The sequence below is a fragment of the Salvia miltiorrhiza genome, chromosome 2, assembly GCF_028751815.1.
Source record: "Salvia miltiorrhiza cultivar Shanhuang (shh) chromosome 2, IMPLAD_Smil_shh, whole genome shotgun sequence".
In the NCBI taxonomy this organism is placed as follows: domain Eukaryota; kingdom Viridiplantae; phylum Streptophyta; class Magnoliopsida; order Lamiales; family Lamiaceae; genus Salvia; species Salvia miltiorrhiza.
This window is the reverse complement of record NC_080388.1, coordinates 34,530,565-34,550,352: the sequence shown is the minus strand read 5'-3', so window position 1 is coordinate 34,550,352 and position 19,788 is coordinate 34,530,565. Positions and strand designations below refer to the sequence as shown.

The window sequence follows — 19,788 nt, the reverse complement described above, 5'->3', positions numbered from 1 at the left end:
ATTCTATTCACACTGCACTCAATACATTTCTTAAAACTCGTACCGTCCACAAATGGATACTCATTTTGTGGATGGAGAGTGTATGACTTTTATTTTCTGCTCATAAAGATATGAATTAACGTTTTTTCTGATGTTTGACATCGACAAGGAAAAAACTCTAATTTACTGTTGACATGAAGTCTGAAATACCATGCCATTCATTTATCAATCAAAATAATGAATACAATTACTCTACAATTGCATATACTGCTACTTAGACTTCGTGCGGCCGCCATTGGATGAACATCGTCGACGCCTATATCTTCACCCAAGCAATTTCTTTTTCTGTTATTTTATTTCAAAACTCAGTCTTCTTTTATTTGAATAAGATGTTGCGACTATGACAACTACAAGAGAAAGATTAATGTTGGTGCCCAAGACCTTTGTAGTGTCTAAGAGAGTGTTTGGTTGAGCTTATAAATTCTTCAAAACAGCTTATAATTAAGCTCATTCAAAGTGTTTGACAAAATAAGTTCTGGTGAAACGAGAAAGAATACGGTAAATAAAAGCAGTAAACGACACAGGATTTACGTGGTTCGGTCGAGAAGACCTACGTCCACGGGGGTGTTGGGGGTTTTTCACTATAATTGAGAGAGTATTTTACACTTTACAAGTTGTGGACTAGAAAAATGACTATCCTCCCTCTAATCCATGCCTCAAGGCCCTATTTATAAGCATGAATATAAACATAAGGCCCTTGGGCCCATTAGACCCCTAAAGCCCATTAGCCCAATGAATCAAGATCAAGCCCCGTTATTCTAATCTACATCTTGAAATTGAGCCATCAGAGCTGAAAAACTGAGCCAAGCCGAGAGTCAGGGCAATCATGTATCAAATATCAGAGATAACCACAATAACAATAATAATAATAATAACCATAACTAGAAATATTCACGTTATGTTTAGCACAGCGCTGGTGCATATTTCAGTCCTCATCAAGTTCCAAGAGCTTATAAGTTCTCCATAAAATAAGTTTCTCAGCCCAACTTATTTTTTTATAATCTTATATACAATAATCATTTTAGAAATATTTTTCAATTATAATTTATTATTTTCATCATATATCATTCAAGTTTATTTATCTTCGATTTTCTCTCTCTAAAAAAATATTTTCTCTCTCTCTAGCAAAGAAATTCTTTTTCCAACTTATAAGCTCAATTATCCAAACACTTTGGCAACTTATAAGCTCTTTAAAATAAACTCAATCAAGTACCCTCTAGATCGATTGGCATGATTACGATGGATCATCGGAGGACAGAGGCTAGTTGGATTTGTTTACTTCTTTTAATTTTTATTCAATTGTTTTTTTTTTCTAGCTTTTTATCAATTACTCAATTCGTCTCTCAAACATCTTCCTAAGAAGGGTGACATGAATTTTAATAATAGTTAATTGTATATTTGATGAGTGAAGAATGAGTTTCACAAAGTGAAGATTGTAAAAATAATTGTTAGTGAAATTATTTTAAAAAATATTTTGGGGACGAACTAAAATAAAAAGAAAGGAAGATGTTCGAGGGAATGAGAGAGTATTATATCAACTATATATGTGTAACAAATATTAAGTGGAAATATTTGCAACATTGCTAGACAATGGGACTACAAATGCTTCTAGGACATCTCCAACCTAATTTTACATCAAACTTAAATCCCAAAAATACTATTTATACATTTCCTCTTCATTTCTTTTTTCTATTTTTCAATCATATCCATATATTTTTTTTCTCAAATTATGCATTAACTCACAAAACTTTTAAATCATTAATTTCATATAATTATGTTTTACATCATGTACTTTATATATTATAAATGTAATTATAATAATGTATTTGTTAACTTTTGTAATATGTCATGTAATTTATTTATTATTATATTATTAATGTTATTCTAATAATGTATTTACTAAATTTTATAATGCGTCATGTAAATTATTTATTTTTGTACTGATTCATTTTACTAATAAATAGCCCAACTAACAAATTAATTAAGTATGCTAAAAAAATCTTTACTTAATTCCTATTAATAACATTAATCTAATTATTACTTACGAGGGCCCAAGGCTCAGTTAAAACAAAAAATTAGTCCACTATTATTTTAAAATCTACTATTATATTAAAGCTGAAGTTTGGCATGTTTTTTTTCCCGCCACTTGCAGCATTCTATTGTACAGTGGTTAAAATTACTGTTGATTGTCTTTTGGGCTTTGCACATATCGTCTGGACTTTGGAGCCCAAATTCAAATTCAAATTTTTTTGGAGCTCAAATTGGTTGCTGATAAGTGTTAGTTCCTTTCTATAAATAGGGCCTCAGATTATTTTAGACAGCAAATTTCTCTCTCTAATCTTTGTTTTTCTTTTGCTTTGTTATGCTATTTTATTTTTCCTATTTTTATGTGGTATTTTCCTTTTTATTTTGTTTAGCCTTTAGCTGTTTATTATTAGTCCAAAAATGTCCATAATATTTCTAAATTTTTCGCAGCAGGTAAAGTTTTCGGAGCAGATCAAACTGAACCTTTCAACAGAAGCATGGAAGTATTACCATTCAAATCTGCAAAATCCACACAAAAAATGGTTTTAGTGTATATTGAAGATTTACAGCAAATTGGCATAGAAATATGATACCATTAGCTATCTCATTTGTGCAGATTGCAAAAATCATTTTACAATAAATGAAGCTTGAGCTACAAGTTCAACATCTGTATCGCTATGGTTTGTAAGATCAAAACAGTGAAGTGTTGAATTGCAAAAATCATTTTCATATTGAACTAACAAAAGCATTGTAAGAATAGTCCAAGCTTGCTATTTTTTGTTAATTTTTTTGTTACTTTATATATTGCTCACAAAACTTATCTTGATATTAGCTAAAATATTTAAATTTCTCATTAATTTCGTTTTCAAAGGCAGCCACTCTCAAAGGCGGAAAAGGGGAACTAACCGTCGCTGGTGGTTGGAGCATGCGCAGGGGCGAAAGTGCAGTGGCCTTGGCCTTGAACAGCAGGCATGAAGATTTCGAAAACAAGGGCAAATGCAGCAAAAATGTATTTGTAGATATCCAGAGATCTACCATAATGAAAATATATAAAACAAGACAATACAGAGATCTAAAAAAAGACAAGTACCATCCTACAAGGATATCAAAGTAGAAAAACAAGACAACAGAGATCTAAAAAAACGACAAGTACCAGTTTCATATGTAAATATTCAGAGATCTACCAAAATGAAAATCTGAAAAAAGAGAAACTAATAATGCGAAAAAAATAAAGATGTCGTATAGGAAAAAAGAAAAGAAAAGAAAAGTGAAGCACTATCATTAGAAAAACACTAAAGTCCCTCTCAAACCCAAGATCTTGATCTACGGTCATGATCAAACTCTTTTGGCTATCGTTTAAATGAAAAAAAAAATACATTCAACAAGAAAAATTAAACATGGAGATCGCTAGAATTAAAGATGCAGACGAGGGAGGAGGCCAGGATCTGGAGGCTAGGGCTTGGGCGACGCCGTAGTTTGAAACCCGGACGGCGGCGGCTGGATACGGGCTGTCCAGTGGGAGGCAGCGGCCGATTTATCGTCGTCGAGAATAGACACTGCGTGGAGCGTCGGCTAGATGTGAGGGTGGAGTTGGTGGTTTAGGTATCTAAGGCTTTTGGACGGCGGCTTTGCCGTGATATGGTTGCAAGTTTTTCGCCGGCAGAGGATGAGGCAGAGGGAGAGATAGGCAGAAAGCGAGAGAAGACGATAGAGGGCAGGGTTGAGCTTCTCGCCGGCAGCGGCGAAAGGTGGAAGAAAGTCGGCAGAGGAAGAAAGAAGACGAGGCAGAGCACAGCTGAATAAGAAGAAATGAAAAGTGAAGAAGCGGCGCTGAACCCTAAAATTAGAGGTGATGAGTATTTAAGCTGTATTTTAGGGTTGGTTGATGGGCTGTATTTAATTTAATTTATTGGGCTGTAATTATTTAATTGGGCTGAATTTATTGTACTGTATTTAATTGGAATGTATTGGGCTGTATTTATTTAATTGTTCTATTATTAATTCTCCTTTAAGAAAATAAACCATTATAATATATATATATATATACATAATATATATATATATATATACGAATTAAATATTTTTACTTAATATTTGTTTAAGTAAAATATTAAGTATTTTACTTATTAATTAAGTAAAATATTATTTATTTGTTTACTTAATATTATTTACTTAATGTTTGTTTAAGTAGTAAAATATTAAGTATTTGTTTAAGATGTAATTTAAAAAAATATAAAGATAATTGAAAAAATATGAAATTTGTGTAATAAGGAATATAGGGAGTATTTTTGAAATGATGGATTATAATTGCAAATAAGAATATGTGTGTTGAGAAAATAGTTTTTTTAGTGGGTTTTGAGAAAATAGTAATTTAAATCAAAATTCATTTAGTTAGTCCATATGTGAATTATTTTTGTACAAGATATCTAATGTTTCATCTTCACTTACTAAAAAAAAAAAAAAATTACAAAGATATAAACCGTAGAAATAACAAATAAAATGATTTGATTCAAAAGAGTAAGCTATAAATTTGAATTAATTTAAAAGGCTGCGTACTTTTTTATAATTTTAGGGCTTAATCATTTATTAGTTAAAAAGGATTGGATTCCAATTTTAGAATTAAACAAACAATTCATGAGTAAACTAAATAATTTAATGAAAAAAATAATTCATGGATCCAAATATTTAGAGCAACATTAGAGATGAATGAGTATAGAAAATTTAAGGTGTTTAATAATATGGTGGGTGTCGTTGCAGAAAAATATGGTTTTCTTCTAAAACTGAAGAGTTTTTTATTTGTTGTGTATAACTATTATACCATAATTCCTGTTAAGCCTCCATCACCATGCGAACAGCGACTTCAGGCATCACCTTGATTTGACCCGTCGTTGCCTTGCCCCGCTCCATCCAATTAATTTATATAACATAAATCACACTTAAAGTGACAAAAACTAATACTTTCATCGACAACAAATTATATTTTTATCCCTTACATTATTAGTTAAAAAATAATTTATTATTGTATAATCAGTGGCGGACCCAGACTTTTTACTTAGTGGGGTCCAACTTATCATAAAATTACAGTTCATATGAAGATTTTTTAAATTAAAGTATAGATAAATAATGATGTAACATAATTATATTATCATCATTAAAATTACACCACAACATTATTTAAAAAGTAGTTTCACGATTACGTCATAACATTTATCTCATCTTCATTAATAATCAAGATATTTGGGTGAGTAATGACACTATTTAAGCATTTGGGTCATGAAATATTAAAAAATTACAAAATGACCACATTAATAGTGATGATCATTTTCATCATTTCTCAATTCGTCAGTTTATAGAGGACTCTTATTCAGGTATATTCTTACTGAAAGTAAGTTGATTATATTTTCTGCTTATATTCAGATAAAATATGCTGTCGGATTTGACTTGAGCGTTTTCTTCTTATGCTTTTTTGATAATTCAACATCTTTCTTTTTTCTCTCTCTCTCTGTTTTTTTTCTTGTGTTAACAAGCTAAATTTTCTTCTCCAACAATCAATTTTTTATTCTTATTTTCACTAAGCTTCTGATACTATGTATTCTTTTCTATTTCTTTTGCTTCTTTTTCAAGGAAACAAAGTGGAAGAAGAAGGAATGAAAGAGTAGTGCGAAGAAGACAACATTAATGTGTATCACTGGAAAATAGTTAGAGAATCTACTATGTATGTTGTTTGTATTTGTCAATTTTAAAATGGTCTTTGTTATACCTATGCTGTGTGATTTTAGCTTCTCTCATGACTCTAAAAAATATCTCAAGTTTGGTGTTTCCTATATTTAGATCCTTAGCGTCATAAACTTCGAAAATTATGGGGAGTTTTGTGGTTGCCGAAGAACTTGGAAAATGTCATCATTAAGCCTTTTTTGTTAACAAATGTTTGGGGATCTCTGTAGCAAAGGGTGATTATTTAAGTACAATATGTATTGTCTAGGATGGAGGTTACAATTTTAGCAAAAAGTTGTTTCAGTGGGAGTTTTAATGACTGGAAACTATTATTAACTTTCTGAAAATCAGAAATATTGATCCACAATTACTATCTTTTAGGTTTAAAAGAAAATTTATCTAAAATTTAAATTGGTACTACCACAAACACCCAAGGTTAATATACATAAGATCCATCTAATATGTAGTTGACAAAAAATTGCATCAAAACAACCTTCATTTTATTGTATATATGTAAGAATTCTAAGAATGATAATTAGTGAGATTTTGTCCAAAATAATTAAAAAGAATATGTTTTATGACCTGTGGAAGTATATTTATAGAAAAATAAACTAAATTAACATATTAATATACTAAATATAACACATAATTAAGTTTGCAATATTTAATTTTATACTCCCTCCGTCCGCCAAGATTATGTAAAAATTACTATATTTGACGTTCGCCAAGATTATGTCACTTTCTTTTTATGGCAATGGTCCCACCATCTTCTTTAATATTTTATCCTTACTAACACTCTTTATTTATAAAAAACCCATTCAAAACTCAATCTCAACCACACATCTCATAAAGTGGTGGGACCCTTTCTCCACTACATCAAAATCATCACAAATTTTATTAAATCTCGTGCTCAATCAAATTTACATAATTTTGGCGGACGGAGGGAGTACAACATTTGTAGTTGTACTACAAAAAAATAGAGTAGTACAATAATAAAATAAAAACTCTAATATTTCAAAAAATTAATTTTTTAAAAACGAACATTTACGAATGCTTTTAACTATATATATATATATATATATATATATATAATTAAATAATACAAAAAGTACTAAATATAACACATAATATAGTTTGCAATATTTCTTCTTCTTTTTTCGACTCATCACTTGAGATCTTCACTAATGCTTTTAAAATGTTAACAAAACGTATATCTAACGAACAAGATGTATATACTAATGAAAAATAAAATTTAAAACGTGTGAGAGTCGGCTTTTTATCAAACACATGGCGTGCTGTTTCATTTTGGTTTAGATGTTCACCGGCGGTGAGGTTCGGTGGTTTGGTGGGCATTTTGCGGGTGGTGGTGACTGCAGTTGCTACTTTGGTTCGACTGTTGTTCTCTTGGTTGGTCAGGAGGTGGGCGAGTGTTTGGCTGTCCCCTCGGTTTTCTCGGCTGGGCAGGAGGCGGGTGTGGGTTTTTGGGGTGAGGCATGGCCTTTTTTCAAGTTTCGGGTGTGCTCGAGCCTGGGATCGTGCGGGTCGATCCCCGTTGGTTGCTCGGCGTTGGCTCATGCCTTCGGCCTTGAGTTTCTTAGCCACCAATTGGACTGTCATTGTAGAATTGGTGGTAGGTTCTTTAGCCCCGTTTTTCATGTTGATTTTTCTGGTTTTGTTGTGGGTGGCAATGGGTTCCGGATGCACTTAGGGGTGATGGTCAGGTCGGAGCTCCTGAAGATGCGTCTACCCATTGTCGTCCTGTGGTTTGCTGCTTTTCTTTAGCGTTTTTAGACGGATACTTTTTTTCCTTGCTTTTGGTTATATATATATATATATATGCGCGCATTTTATTATTATTAGTATTAGTATTAGTAATATTATTATTATTATTTATTATATGCATGTGTACGTTCACGAAATTAAATATTTTCCCTTAATATTTGAATTTAATACTTTTGTTTTTCAGTTCCTACATTTTTTTTATTCTACATTTTCAGTTCAATATGAATACTTTGTATTTTTGTTGTACCACTTAAATACACTTACAAAATTATATATTACTATTATCATGTATTACAAATACATATGAATAAGTATACCGTGCATCGCACGGGTAAAATACTAGTAGGTCTATGAAATGAGCCAAAATCAAACCTTCCCTATTCTTCACTCACGCACAAATACTCTCTCTCTCTCTCTCTCTCTCTCTCTCTCTCTCTCTCTCTCTCTCTCTCTCTCTCTCTCTCCGACTCTCCCCCTCTCCCTCTCTCTGTGTCGCTCTCGTCCTCCCATCCCCTTCGGCGGCGACTAGGGGTGAGCAAAACCGGACCGAACCGATCGGTTGTTCTGGTCCGGGCCGGTTTTGGTCCATCAGTTGGTCCGGTCCGGTCCTAATTTTGTGAACCAAAGAATTGTCGGTTCGGTTTTGGTTCAGAAGAGGTCAAAACCGATGAAAACCGGACCGAACCGAATATATATATTAAATATATATTTAATATATTTATTAATATTATTAATATTTTTATTATTTCTAATATTCTGAAAATTATATTCTAACCCTAATTCACCCTAACACTGAATCGATCCCTCTCGGCTCTCCCTGATTTCTCTCCCAAATTGCACTGCTCCGCCGCTCAATCGCCGCTCGTTGTCGCCGCCCTCCGTCGACTGCTCACCCCTACTTCCCCCCACCGACCACCACCCATTCCGTCTCGCCGTCTCCACTCTCCAATCGCTCACCCTCACCCTCACCCCGAAGTCGCCAGCTCCAGTCTCCAGCCGCCGGCCGCGACTCCTTCGCAGACGCAGATCGTCACAAGCTGCCGGTCGCGACTCCTTCCCTGTCGCCGCTCCAGTCTCACGTCGCCTCTCCAGAATTGCTTCTTCAGGTGATATTTCAGTTTAAGCCCAGATGCATATTATAATTGAATTGGGTAAATGACGTAGCCAAGTGCAACTGAAATCCCAAATGCATATTCTCTCGCCCCTTCTCGGTAATATATCCTAGATGCAGAGAATTCCAGATTTCAGTTAAGCTTATTTGTTATTTGGGTAAAATGATTTTGAAATAAATTCTTTATGCTTATTTCGAAAATGAGTTGAGCTTGTGCATATTGTGAAATTGTGGACTGTTGAGTGTCAAGTACTCGAGCTAGGGCAGATTTTGAAACAGATTTTCAGATTTTGTAACATATTGTGATTTGTGATATTGTCAAGCTAGGGCAGATTTTGTATTCGAAGTTTGCGCAGATTATGACATTATGTATTTGATTTTGATTTAGAAATGTCTTCTTCACAAACTCCCGGATATGGAACTGGAACTGGAACTGAAGATGCAGCCACTACATGACTTCCTCCAACCTCCACCGAGGCTCCTCAAAATGCTACACAACGTCCACATGATAATGCCGAGTCCACGTCAAAGGTTCGAAAGGGAAACAAAACTTCACCAGCTTGGGAACACTTCACTCCCTTTACTGATGAAGATGGAGTATCGAGATCTAGGTGCAATTATTGTGGCAAAGAGTACTGCTCAGATTCCAAAAAAAATTGTACGACATCTATGGTTAAACATTTGAAAAAATGCAGTAAGCTTCATCGTGCTGTTGGTAATAGACAAACCCAGTTATCTTTGCAACCTATAGCTGAGGGTGAAGGGGAGACTGTGGGTGAACTTAAGAGTTGGAAGTTTGATCAGGAGCTGTGTAGGAGAAAATTGGTTGAGATGATAATTAAAGATGAATTCGCTTTTAGGGTGGTTGAAGGAGAGGGTTTTAAGGAATTTGTTAAGACTTTGCAACCTAGGTTTAAGCTTGTCTCTAGATGGACAATCTCACGAGATTGCTTTCAAATGTTTCTAGATGAAAAGCTTAAGCTTCGGTCTTATTTTGTTGAAAGTGGTCAAAGTATCTGTATTACTACAGACACTTGGACTTCTTTGCAACAAATGAATTACATGTGTGTGACTGCTCATTATATTGATAAAGATTGGAAGTTGAATAAGAGAATTATCAATTTTTGCACCATTGAAAGACATAGGGGTGAGGATTTGGGTAGGCAACTTGATTCTTGCTTGCGTGAGTGGGGAATTGCAAGAGTATTTGTTGTGACTATTGATAATGCTGCTTCTAATGATACTTGCTTGAGTTTTTTGAAAACTAAATTAGCTTCAAGGGGTGCTTGTCTAGCTAAGGGAAAATTCCTTCACATGCGATGTATTGCTCACATAATTGCATTAGTGGTCAAGGATGGGTTGAAAGAGGTAGGAGAATCAGTGGATAAGATTAGAGCTGCAGTTAAATATATCAGGCAATCCCCAGCTAGGATCCTTAAATTTAAAGAATGTTGTAAAGAAGAGAACATTGAAAGCAAGAATGGCTTATGCTTAGATGTAGCTACTCGGTGGAACTCCACTTATTTGATGTTGAGTGTAGCTTGCAAGTTTGAGGCGGCTTTTGATGCGTATGTTGACAAAGATCCTTTTTTTTGCATTGATCTTGGGGTTGATGAGGGTGTTCCATTGGGGAAAGATTGGGAGAATGGAAAGAGGATGTGTGAGCTTCTTGCTGCTTTTTTTGAATTAACAGTTAGAATCTCAGGCTCTCTTTACATTACTTGCAATGAATTCTTGCATGAGATTACTTCTGTTAGTTTGATTTTGAATGATTGGATGAGAAGTGAGGATAAAAATGTGAAGGAAATGGGGACAAACATGAGGAAAAAGTTTGATAAGTATTGGGGGGATGCAAATAAGATGAACCACATCATCTTTTTGAGTGTCATTGTTGATCCTAGATACAAGTATGAATTCCTAGAATATGCACTTGTTTTGGAGTGGGGTGAAGACCGTGGACGGATTATAGGCAAAGCTGTGATGCAAAGCTTGCATGAGCTTTATGATGTTTACAAGGAATTACACCAACCACCCACCACATCTGTCTCACAATCTCAACAAGGCAAAGACAAGGAATCATCTCAAGGTTTCACAAAACGTGCTTTGGTTGAGCGTTTCAAGAGGCAAAAAGTTCAAAGTGGAACAATCTCTACAATAGATGAAGTGGATATTTATTGTAATGAGATGGTGGTATCTGCAGATGATGAAACCTTTGATATTTTGATATGGTGGAAACTTAATCAACATAGGTTTCTGGTGCTTTGCCATCTTGCTCGTGATGTATTGGCTGTCCCTATTTCTACCGTGGCCTCAGAATCGGCTTTTAGTACATCAGGAAGAGTACTTGATGCTTTTAGGAGTTCTTTATCCCCCGAGCTTGTTGAGTCACTCATATGCACTCAAGATTGGTTGAGGAGATCAAAAGAGCCAATCATCGTTGAAGAGAGTTTAGAAGACATAATGAAGCATGAAGAAGGTACTTTATTAAAGTTTTTTTGAATTTATTATATATGTAACATGATACTTTGTATTATTATTCATATTTTCTTCTTGATTTGTAGTTATGAAGAATCTTACCATCAATGACAAGAGTGAAGGTAGCGTTACTCAAGGAAAGAGCAAGGAAGCATGAAGAATTGAAGATTTGAACACTATGAATTTTTTTTATGATTCTATGTTTATTTGGACTATGAACTTTGAGACTTTGTGTGGTTGTTTTAATTTGTTTATGGATTTTGAGATTTTGTGTGGTTGTTTACTTGTTTTAACTTGATTATGGACTTCGTAGCTTCTTATTGGAGTTAGTTTATGTATTTTATTTTATGAAATTTTTGTGGTATTGAATTATTGTTGTTAAACAGGTTAAAATATGTGAAAAATGTGATTTTTAGTTATATTTTGAAAACTGCCCATTTTTTCGGTTTTGGACCGGACCGGACCGAGAACCGACGGCGGTTTCGATCCGGTCCCGGTTCGGTCCTAGTGTTTAGGTTGGTCCGGTTCGGTCCTACAAATCCTAAGAATTCGGTCCTCGGTTTTGTCGGTCCGGTCCGGTCCGGACCGACTGCTCACCCCTAGCGGCGACAACCATCGCAGGTGACCACGGAGGTCGTCGTACACTCTCTCTAGCCTCTCGTTTTCTGTCTTGCTCTCATCTATTTCTCTCCCTGCTACCGAACACCCATACACCAAACAGAAAACCCTCATTCTCAAATTCCGCTAAGATTCGTCTTTTAACATTGCGTGCCACGGCTCTTCTGTTACAACGGCACGGCGCCGTCGACGGCCCTGTTTCCCCCACCGATTTTGCCACTTCAATCGGGACCAGTACAGCCCTGAAGTCGGTGCTCTCATTTTCTTTGGCCGAACATCAGTTGAAGTTGTTCCTTCTGAAAATTGTGGATAATTTCGCAAAACATTTCTTCTTTATGGTGAATATATTGTATGAATTTTGTGGTGTGATTGCTGAAATCCATGTTTACACGTAAAATTATTACTGAAATTTTGAAATATCAGTTGAAATCACGTTTATGCTTGAAAATTTTGGGAAAAAAACCTGTCAAATTGTTGTTAAAATCACGTTTGTTTAAATATGCCTGAAATTTTGGAGAAAAAAACTATCAATTTTTTGGCGGGAAAATAATAACGTTAGAAATGTGTTTTAGTATATAGATATATAGATAGATAGATGGGTCGGATCCGGTAGAACCCGGTTTTACAATAAAACCAATTCTACAGGAGATTTTGTGTTTTAACAAAACATTCACTCTCTCAAAATCTATGTGGCATAATCGAGAACTGTTATTGGCTGCATCTGCGTCACGTTTACTAAAATCTTTGGCGCGTTAATTCGTCGTAAGCCTTCCATTCGCCCTTCTCCTGTGAGCGTTGCGTCTCGGGTGAATCGTGTGCATCACGCGGAATCACAACTCGACACGTATCGCAATCTCCCGTATTTGACTGCCACGCGCCACCGCCACGGGTGGGGATCCTTTTACAAACGTCCACCATCCCCGACCGAAAACCGTTTGTGTTTTCAATTCTGTGTTCTGCTTTGACCCAAACTCAATTCTTCTCCCTCAAGGAAAAAGGAAAGAAAAAAAAAAAAACCCCGCATATTTTCGTGATCGTATTTTGTACATGAATTCCAAAACCCATCATTTCTATATACCCTCCAATATTGGTTTTCGTGGTGGGTTTTGTGGAATTTCTGGGGGGACTTTGTATATTAGTTGTATTACAATTTGATATACATATCTAAGCAGCTGTGAATTCCGTGTAATTTTTTTGTGCTAATTGGAACTTCGATGGCCGAAGCTAAAGCTGTTGGTGGTGGTAAGAAAAAACAGTTGAAGAAATCGAAAGAGGGAAAAGGTGGAATGAGGAAATTGGCATCAATTGGGGCAGCTTTGGTGGTGGTGGTGGTAGCCATTGCTATAACGTACAATCATGCTCAAATTCACAAGTCTTGCCATTGTTCTCAGGTTCTATTCGTTTTCTTCATTTGTGTGTGCGATGATATATATGTGTATGTTGTATATCTATATTTTGTAGTTTCTTTCTGTGTGATTGAGCTCTGTCTTATTTATCTTTGCCGTCTGAGATGGTGGAATTGTGTGTGATGGAGTTTTCGAGATGCAAATTTGTGAGATGGTGGAATTGTGTATGACGAAGTATTCGAGGTGGAAATTTGTGAGATGGGTGGGAGTGATGAAACATGAGAATAGTTCGGGGTAATCCATTGCCAAAGATTGGGACTGCAGTGCTCAAATTCATTCCTTAATTTGACTTTGATATGCTATTTTTCTAAATGGGTTTCCTGCAGACAACGGATCCTCACTATATAGTTAGACCCTCTTTGAAACGATATTGCTTTTAGATTACCTGAAAATTACTGTATAGTTCTTATTTCAAGCGCTGAACAGTCATGAGTTGTTTGCACTATGTGTGCTATCAATGATTTTTTTCTTTTCATTTCATGTCCGGCTGTTTGATCACAACGGTGGCATGTGCCAAGCTTTTGTGATGCTCCAGTTTTGCCGTCTGGAATTTTTCTGTGCATTAACTTATTGAAAGAGCCTCAGATCCTTATTCATACGCTGTGCGTTGGTCTATGCAAACATTGTGACTGCCACATTGTGATATCACATGCTTCTTGATCGCATTGGTTGCATGCACTACATATTCACGCTTATATGTAATAATGTAGCCAGAGGACATTTTTGTACACAATTGATGGATCAAGAGGGACTAAGCCACTTCTTTTACTTGCTTCTTATGCAGGATGCTCGTAAGTATACTGGCATTGTTGAGGACTGTTGTTGTGATTATGAGACAGTGGATAGTGTTAATGGGGATGTACTACACCCTTTACTTCAAGATCTTGTTAGAACTCCATTTTTTCGATACTTTAAGGTCAGATATTAATCTAAATGTTCAATCTTGTTAGCTAAAAAGATACTTGTTTCAAGTTCCAACAACGGAATGTAAAAATAACAGATCACGTTTATATGGGTTGTGGTCTGTGATAAGGGATCCATTTAATACTGAAGTTCTAAAATCTTATTTACTTATTAAACATGGCAGGTTAAGTTGTGGTGTGACTGCCCCTTTTGGCCCGATGATGGTATGTGCAAGTTGCGTGATTGCAGTGTATGTGAATGTCCAGAAAATGAATTTCCCGAACCTTTTAAGCGGCCGATTCAGTATGGTTTGCCATCTGATGACTTAAAATGCCAAGAGGGAAAACCACAGGCAGCCGTTGATCGTACTCTGGATTCGAAGGCCTTTAGGGGCTGGATAGAAGTGGATAATCCTTGGACCCTTGATGACGAGACTGATAATAGTAATTACTTGCATCTTTTCTTCCTAGATTAATATTGCACTTAATTCACTACACTTGCCTGAGCATTGTGGTTGTATTAGTTCTTTTTCTTGACTTGAAATTATCACTATGTTTGCATTGATTATATGTGTATTATTCTGGATGTACGTGTCTTATACTCACATGATATAATTGTTTAGATATGTGTATAAGAATGACGTGTGCCCTGATGGACGTCCTCTAACTTGCAGGTGAGATGACATATGTTAATCTGCAACTGAATCCCGAACGGTATACTGGCTATACGGGCCCATCAGCTAGAAGGATATGGGACGCCATATATTCAGAAAACTGTCCAAAATGTCAGTATCTTGTCTTTAAGATTTACTGCAATGGTTCTTTGGTACTTGCTTTAGGATATTGATGCGGCAATATTTAGATCTCGTAAAGTCGTAATAGAGGTCCTTATGTGCCTTGTATGTTTTGTGACATAGATGTTAATACCTACTATCATGGGTTTTTTGAGGCTCTTTCAAACTCTTAGCAGTCTATCTGTGTTGTATGGATCATTGAGAACTTGCAAATGTCTCCAGGAGACAGTTATAAGTTTCTGAGTTGGGGTCTGTTATGACATGGATCAGTATGTTATGTTTTTTTTCCTTATTCTTACTTACATAACTACAACATAATTGCTTTATTTCTTAGTCATTTTCTCACTTATTTGCCCTTTTTCAGCAGATGGAATACTATGAGTTGCTTGATGTGAGCTTCAATAATTATTTTACACTTCTCTTGTTTGGGAAAATCATTGATCTAAAGTTTTTAATAAATAAATGAATAAAATAATTGGTTTCTACTCTTAACTATATATATATTTTTTAACTTGAGAAGCACTCTTAACCTTTTATGGTGCTGTATATTTGGCAATTTGAAGGTGGTCTAAGCCACTTTTTTCTTGAATGTTTTCCAGATCCATCAGGAGAGATTTGTCAGGAGAAAAAAGTTCTATACAAGTTAATTTCAGGTCTTCACTCCTCAATTTCAATTCACATTGCCGCTGATTACCTGCTTGATGAAGCTAGAAATCTGGTTTGACTTCTGTCTTCTCCTTTTTTCTTGTACTCTTATTGTGAATCATATTTTACTTGGTTTTCTTCAAAGTTCAAACTCTTCTGATATTACATAATTAGATGAACAACATTTTTCATGAAAACTAACGCCAGTCGATCTAAGATTGGACCATCCAGCTTGAAACATATTTATTAAAAACCTGACAAGTTTCAATTGCAATTCCAGTGGGGTAGAAATTTGGAGCTGATGTACGACCGTGTTTTGATGTATCCTGATCGTGTGAGAAACTTATACTTCACTTTCATGTTTGTTCTCCGAGCTGTGACAAAAGTAAGCCTTTGCATCATTTCGTCTTGATTAATATGGTTAAGATGTATCGGTTTGAATTGATGATTGCCTTCTTTATGTTTTTTCTGGCTTCCACATGATGCAGGCTGCAAATTACTTGGAGCAGGCTGAATATGATACCGGTAACCTCGAGGAGGACCTGAAAGCACAGTCTTTAATGCGTCAGCTACTTTACAACCCAAAACTGCAGGCTGCATGTCCCCTTCCGTTTGATGAAGCTAAATTGTGGCAAGGACAAAGTGGGCCGGAGTTGAAGCTTGAGATTCAGAAGAACTTCAGGAACATCAGGTTTGTATCAACTTTGCTTGTTGAATAACCTCTACCTAATTTCCTCATGCGAATCAAAATCAATTGCACATCTTGTTTGTGCAACATTCAGCGATTTGTACTTCAATGATGGATGAGATGTTGAACTTGAGGTGACTAAGATTAGATACTTGTCTTGGAAGTTGGAATTGTCTAAAAATTGGCAACACGTTTTCCGTCATATCCACAATTTTTGTCTAAAAATTGGCAACACGATTTGTATGCTCGATTTTATAAGCTTTAAGTTTAAGGCTAACTTACTGCAATTATTGTGTAATTTTTAGTGGTCTGATGGATTGTGTTGGATGTGAGAAATGTCGTCTTTGGGGTAAACTTCAGGTCCTTGGTCTTGGAACTGCCCTGAAAATTCTGTTCTCCATCGATAGTAAAAACCATCCAAATGAACCAGTAAGTTTTATGCACTTAAAAACTATATATTTTTCAAGATCAGCTCGTGTATCCTGCTAGGTGAAACACAATTTTCAACGATTAACTGATTGGATCTCTCTTGCAGCTGCAACTGCAAAGAAATGAAGTGATTGCTTTAGTGAACCTTCTTCATCGACTCTCAGAATCTGTTAAACTTGTCAATGAAATTGGCCCTTCATTTGAGAAGAATATGGAGGAGTTCACATCAGAGCCTTCAGCGCGAGAAATTAGTTTACTAGAAAGAGCGAGGCTGGCAGTAGGAAGAATTGGGTGAGTACCTAATCTCCATATAAAATTCTCTATATCCTCGGATGATCATATCAATACGGCAACACCACAACTGTTCTTTTTGAATATTATGATGATGGCTGAACTAGATTTCTTCTCCCCAGGTTGACCCTTCCACTGTAGCTGGCCATTGCTTTATGAGTTATGAGTTTTGGAAGTCCTTATAGAGCATTTATACATAATACCAATTGAGCTGCTGCAGTTGGAGCAATAGTATTAAAAATGACTAGCCATCAGAGAAGAGACTGTAACTTTCTCATTACCCCATGTAACATTTCATAGGATCCTAATTCTTGTTTTTTCAAAGTGTTTTGTTGCCCCAAATTTGGGGGGAGGGGGGGCTTCGGAATCTAGTATGTTTTGTAATGAACAGCGTAGACATCAATTAAAATTGTTAACAGAAATAAGTTGTGTCTTTACCATTTAAGTGATGAATTCATTTTATTGGATTTGCCTGCACAAATGTTCATTAATTGCTGATAAAGTGCTAGTTTAAGTGAAATGTGAAGAAAGTAGTACCAAGGCAAGGGCTTATTCAAATGTCAATCTGCTAGCCAGAGTGAAAAGCCCAAAAATTGCTCAACTTGAACCACATAGGTATAACACAATTATAAACGATGAATTTATGCAAAGTTCATGAATCCTCTTGGACTTTTATGCAACAATAACTTGAACTTTATTTTTTCTTCTAGTATTCTAACTATTCTACAATTCAAGACCATATTTCGCTTCCCGTGTATTCCTCCAAAAAATCCATCCAACCCGAGTCGGCCTATTCAGACATGTCTCATGGGGTTTGTGATTCATCCTTTGGTTGTTTACTTTGGTGATAGTTACTGAGAGCAACTCCAGCGCGGCTTGAGCAGTGCTCCAGCGAGCCCGCTGCTGCTGCTGCACCATGGGACTCAGTCGTCGGCTCGAGAAAGAGAGCCCGACTTTAAGGATTTGCGTGGGGCGCGTATAATGCACTCACTCTTTTAAATAAAAGAAAAAAATTTTACAAAATCATTTAAATTTTATGATTTTAATTTTAATTTAAATTAAAAGTAGCTTTTCTATTTTTATAGAGCATTCCATATTGTAGAGAAGCCTACATTTTTCGATGTGAGATTCAAAGTGTATGTTTCAAAATAGTTTTAATTATAATTCTCAATTTTAATTTTGTGTTTCTATTTTATTTATTGTAATGCTTGAACTTAATTTTAATGAATTTTTTAATTTTAAAATTTAATATTTATTTTAACTTACAAATACATTTATTTTAGATTAAATAAAAATAAATTTTATATAAGAGTCTCCTCTGTGGAGGAGGGATTCTTGAGTGGGATAATTTCTATAGAGCCCCCAAGGGATTCTTGTGTTGGAGATAATCTAATGGCCTCGGACATGCCATCCTTATAAATTGTGTCAATTAATAAAGTACATCAATTTTGTTGTTATAAAAATAAAAATTAGCCATTGAAAAGATAGGAACCTCTCTCACAATTTTACTCTTATTATAATAAAAATTAGTTGTGATCTGACTCTATTTTACCACTTAAAATTTTGAGGAAATAAATATAATTTTACTAATTTTATATCTTTATTGCAATATTATGAAATCCGAGATTAAATATGATATATTATTGATAAAGATATTACCATATTTCAAAGATAGAGATCAATTTTTTTGACAGCGAATAAAATCTTAATATGATATATATCAATCTTCAAGAGCCAATAAAATCGTGTCATGTTCGCTAATTTCTTAACATAGCACAAGTCTACGGGTGCAATTGTGTTGGTATTTACGGAACCAACACCTAAATCTATAAAAGGAAACATAAAATTCTACCTAGTCGAGAAGGCTGGAAAGAGTAAAAATAGCTGATCGGGAACCTTGCACGAGAGAGAAAACAACTATTGTATTTGAAAATATGAGTTAGCGTAAAAAATAATACACGAGCTCGGGCCCTATTTATAGATTTACAAGCAGAGGGGTAAAATAGTAAAAACATCTTCGGTGCGTGCGTCTTGCGTGATGGAAGGGTACAATGGTAATTCCGATAATACGCGGGAGACCTTCCCGCGCGTTTATTGGCTCCTCTGATGGAAATGTCTTCTCTGGCGAAGGCGTCTTCTCTGGTGATGTTGACATCTCTGGCATGAAGGACTCCTCTGGTAAACACGTCGTCTCTGGTAAAGGCGTCTCCTCTGGCGATGGTGACTTTTCCGGCGCGGATGACTCCTCTGGAGAAGAGGGCTCCTCTATCAAGAATGACTTCTCTGGTGCGGATAACTCCTCTGGCTAGAGTCATTCCTCTGATGGATGAAATCCTTCTGGTAAAAATGGTTCTTCTGACCCATACGGCTCCTCTGATGAGAGTGATTCCTCTGATTTGTACTCTCTCCCTACTCTGCATATATTGCTCCTCACCAACCACTCCCCCCTCTAGTCTGGTTGAACCGGGTATTCTTCGTGTTCAACCAGTGGTGTGTTATCAGCATCAACACTTTGTTGTTTTCCTTGACCCCTGTAAATCATAAAGACATAAGCATTTTGACATTATGAGAGAATAAAAAGAAGCCCTGTAAATTGTTCTCTGGCGTTTTTGTTACTCCCGCCCCCTGGTCTGGCTAGTTCACTCTGGAGAGATGCAACCAGCCAGAGGACTCGCCCGCGTGGATGACGTCATCCGCATTAAATGTCTGCCCAGTCTACAGTATTTTCCCCGTATCCCGAGGTTACTTTTTAACCTTTGCGTCCTTTCGCCTTTCCGTAGAAATTCTCATCCGTTGATTTCTTCCGTATGCCACGTGCCGTTCATCCCGCGTGCTGGTGGTTACCCGCGTACAATCTTACTTAGCCGAT

At 35.8% G+C, this 19,788-nt stretch overlaps 1 protein-coding gene across 1 annotated transcript in view; it reads left to right on the top strand.

The window, feature by feature from the left end:
- Positions 1–17,381, top strand: part of LOC131012154 (endoplasmic reticulum oxidoreductin-1-like) — a 606,214-nt gene extending 588,833 nt beyond the window's left edge. Inside the window, exons 2-11 of the mRNA XM_057940073.1 lie at positions 12,410–13,155; positions 13,955–14,086; positions 14,258–14,516; positions 14,747–14,857; positions 15,466–15,584; positions 15,792–15,896; positions 16,000–16,202; positions 16,505–16,628; positions 16,735–16,919; positions 17,042–17,381. Coding sequence (XP_057796056.1) covers positions 12,979–13,155; positions 13,955–14,086; positions 14,258–14,516; positions 14,747–14,857; positions 15,466–15,584; positions 15,792–15,896; positions 16,000–16,202; positions 16,505–16,628; positions 16,735–16,919; positions 17,042–17,060 — 1,434 coding nt within the window. The 5' untranslated portion in view covers positions 12,410–12,978 and the 3' untranslated portion in view covers positions 17,061–17,381. The remainder of the gene's footprint in view (positions 1–12,409; positions 13,156–13,954; positions 14,087–14,257; positions 14,517–14,746; positions 14,858–15,465; positions 15,585–15,791; positions 15,897–15,999; positions 16,203–16,504; positions 16,629–16,734; positions 16,920–17,041) is intronic.
- The last annotated feature ends 2,407 nt before the right edge of the window (positions 17,382–19,788 follow it).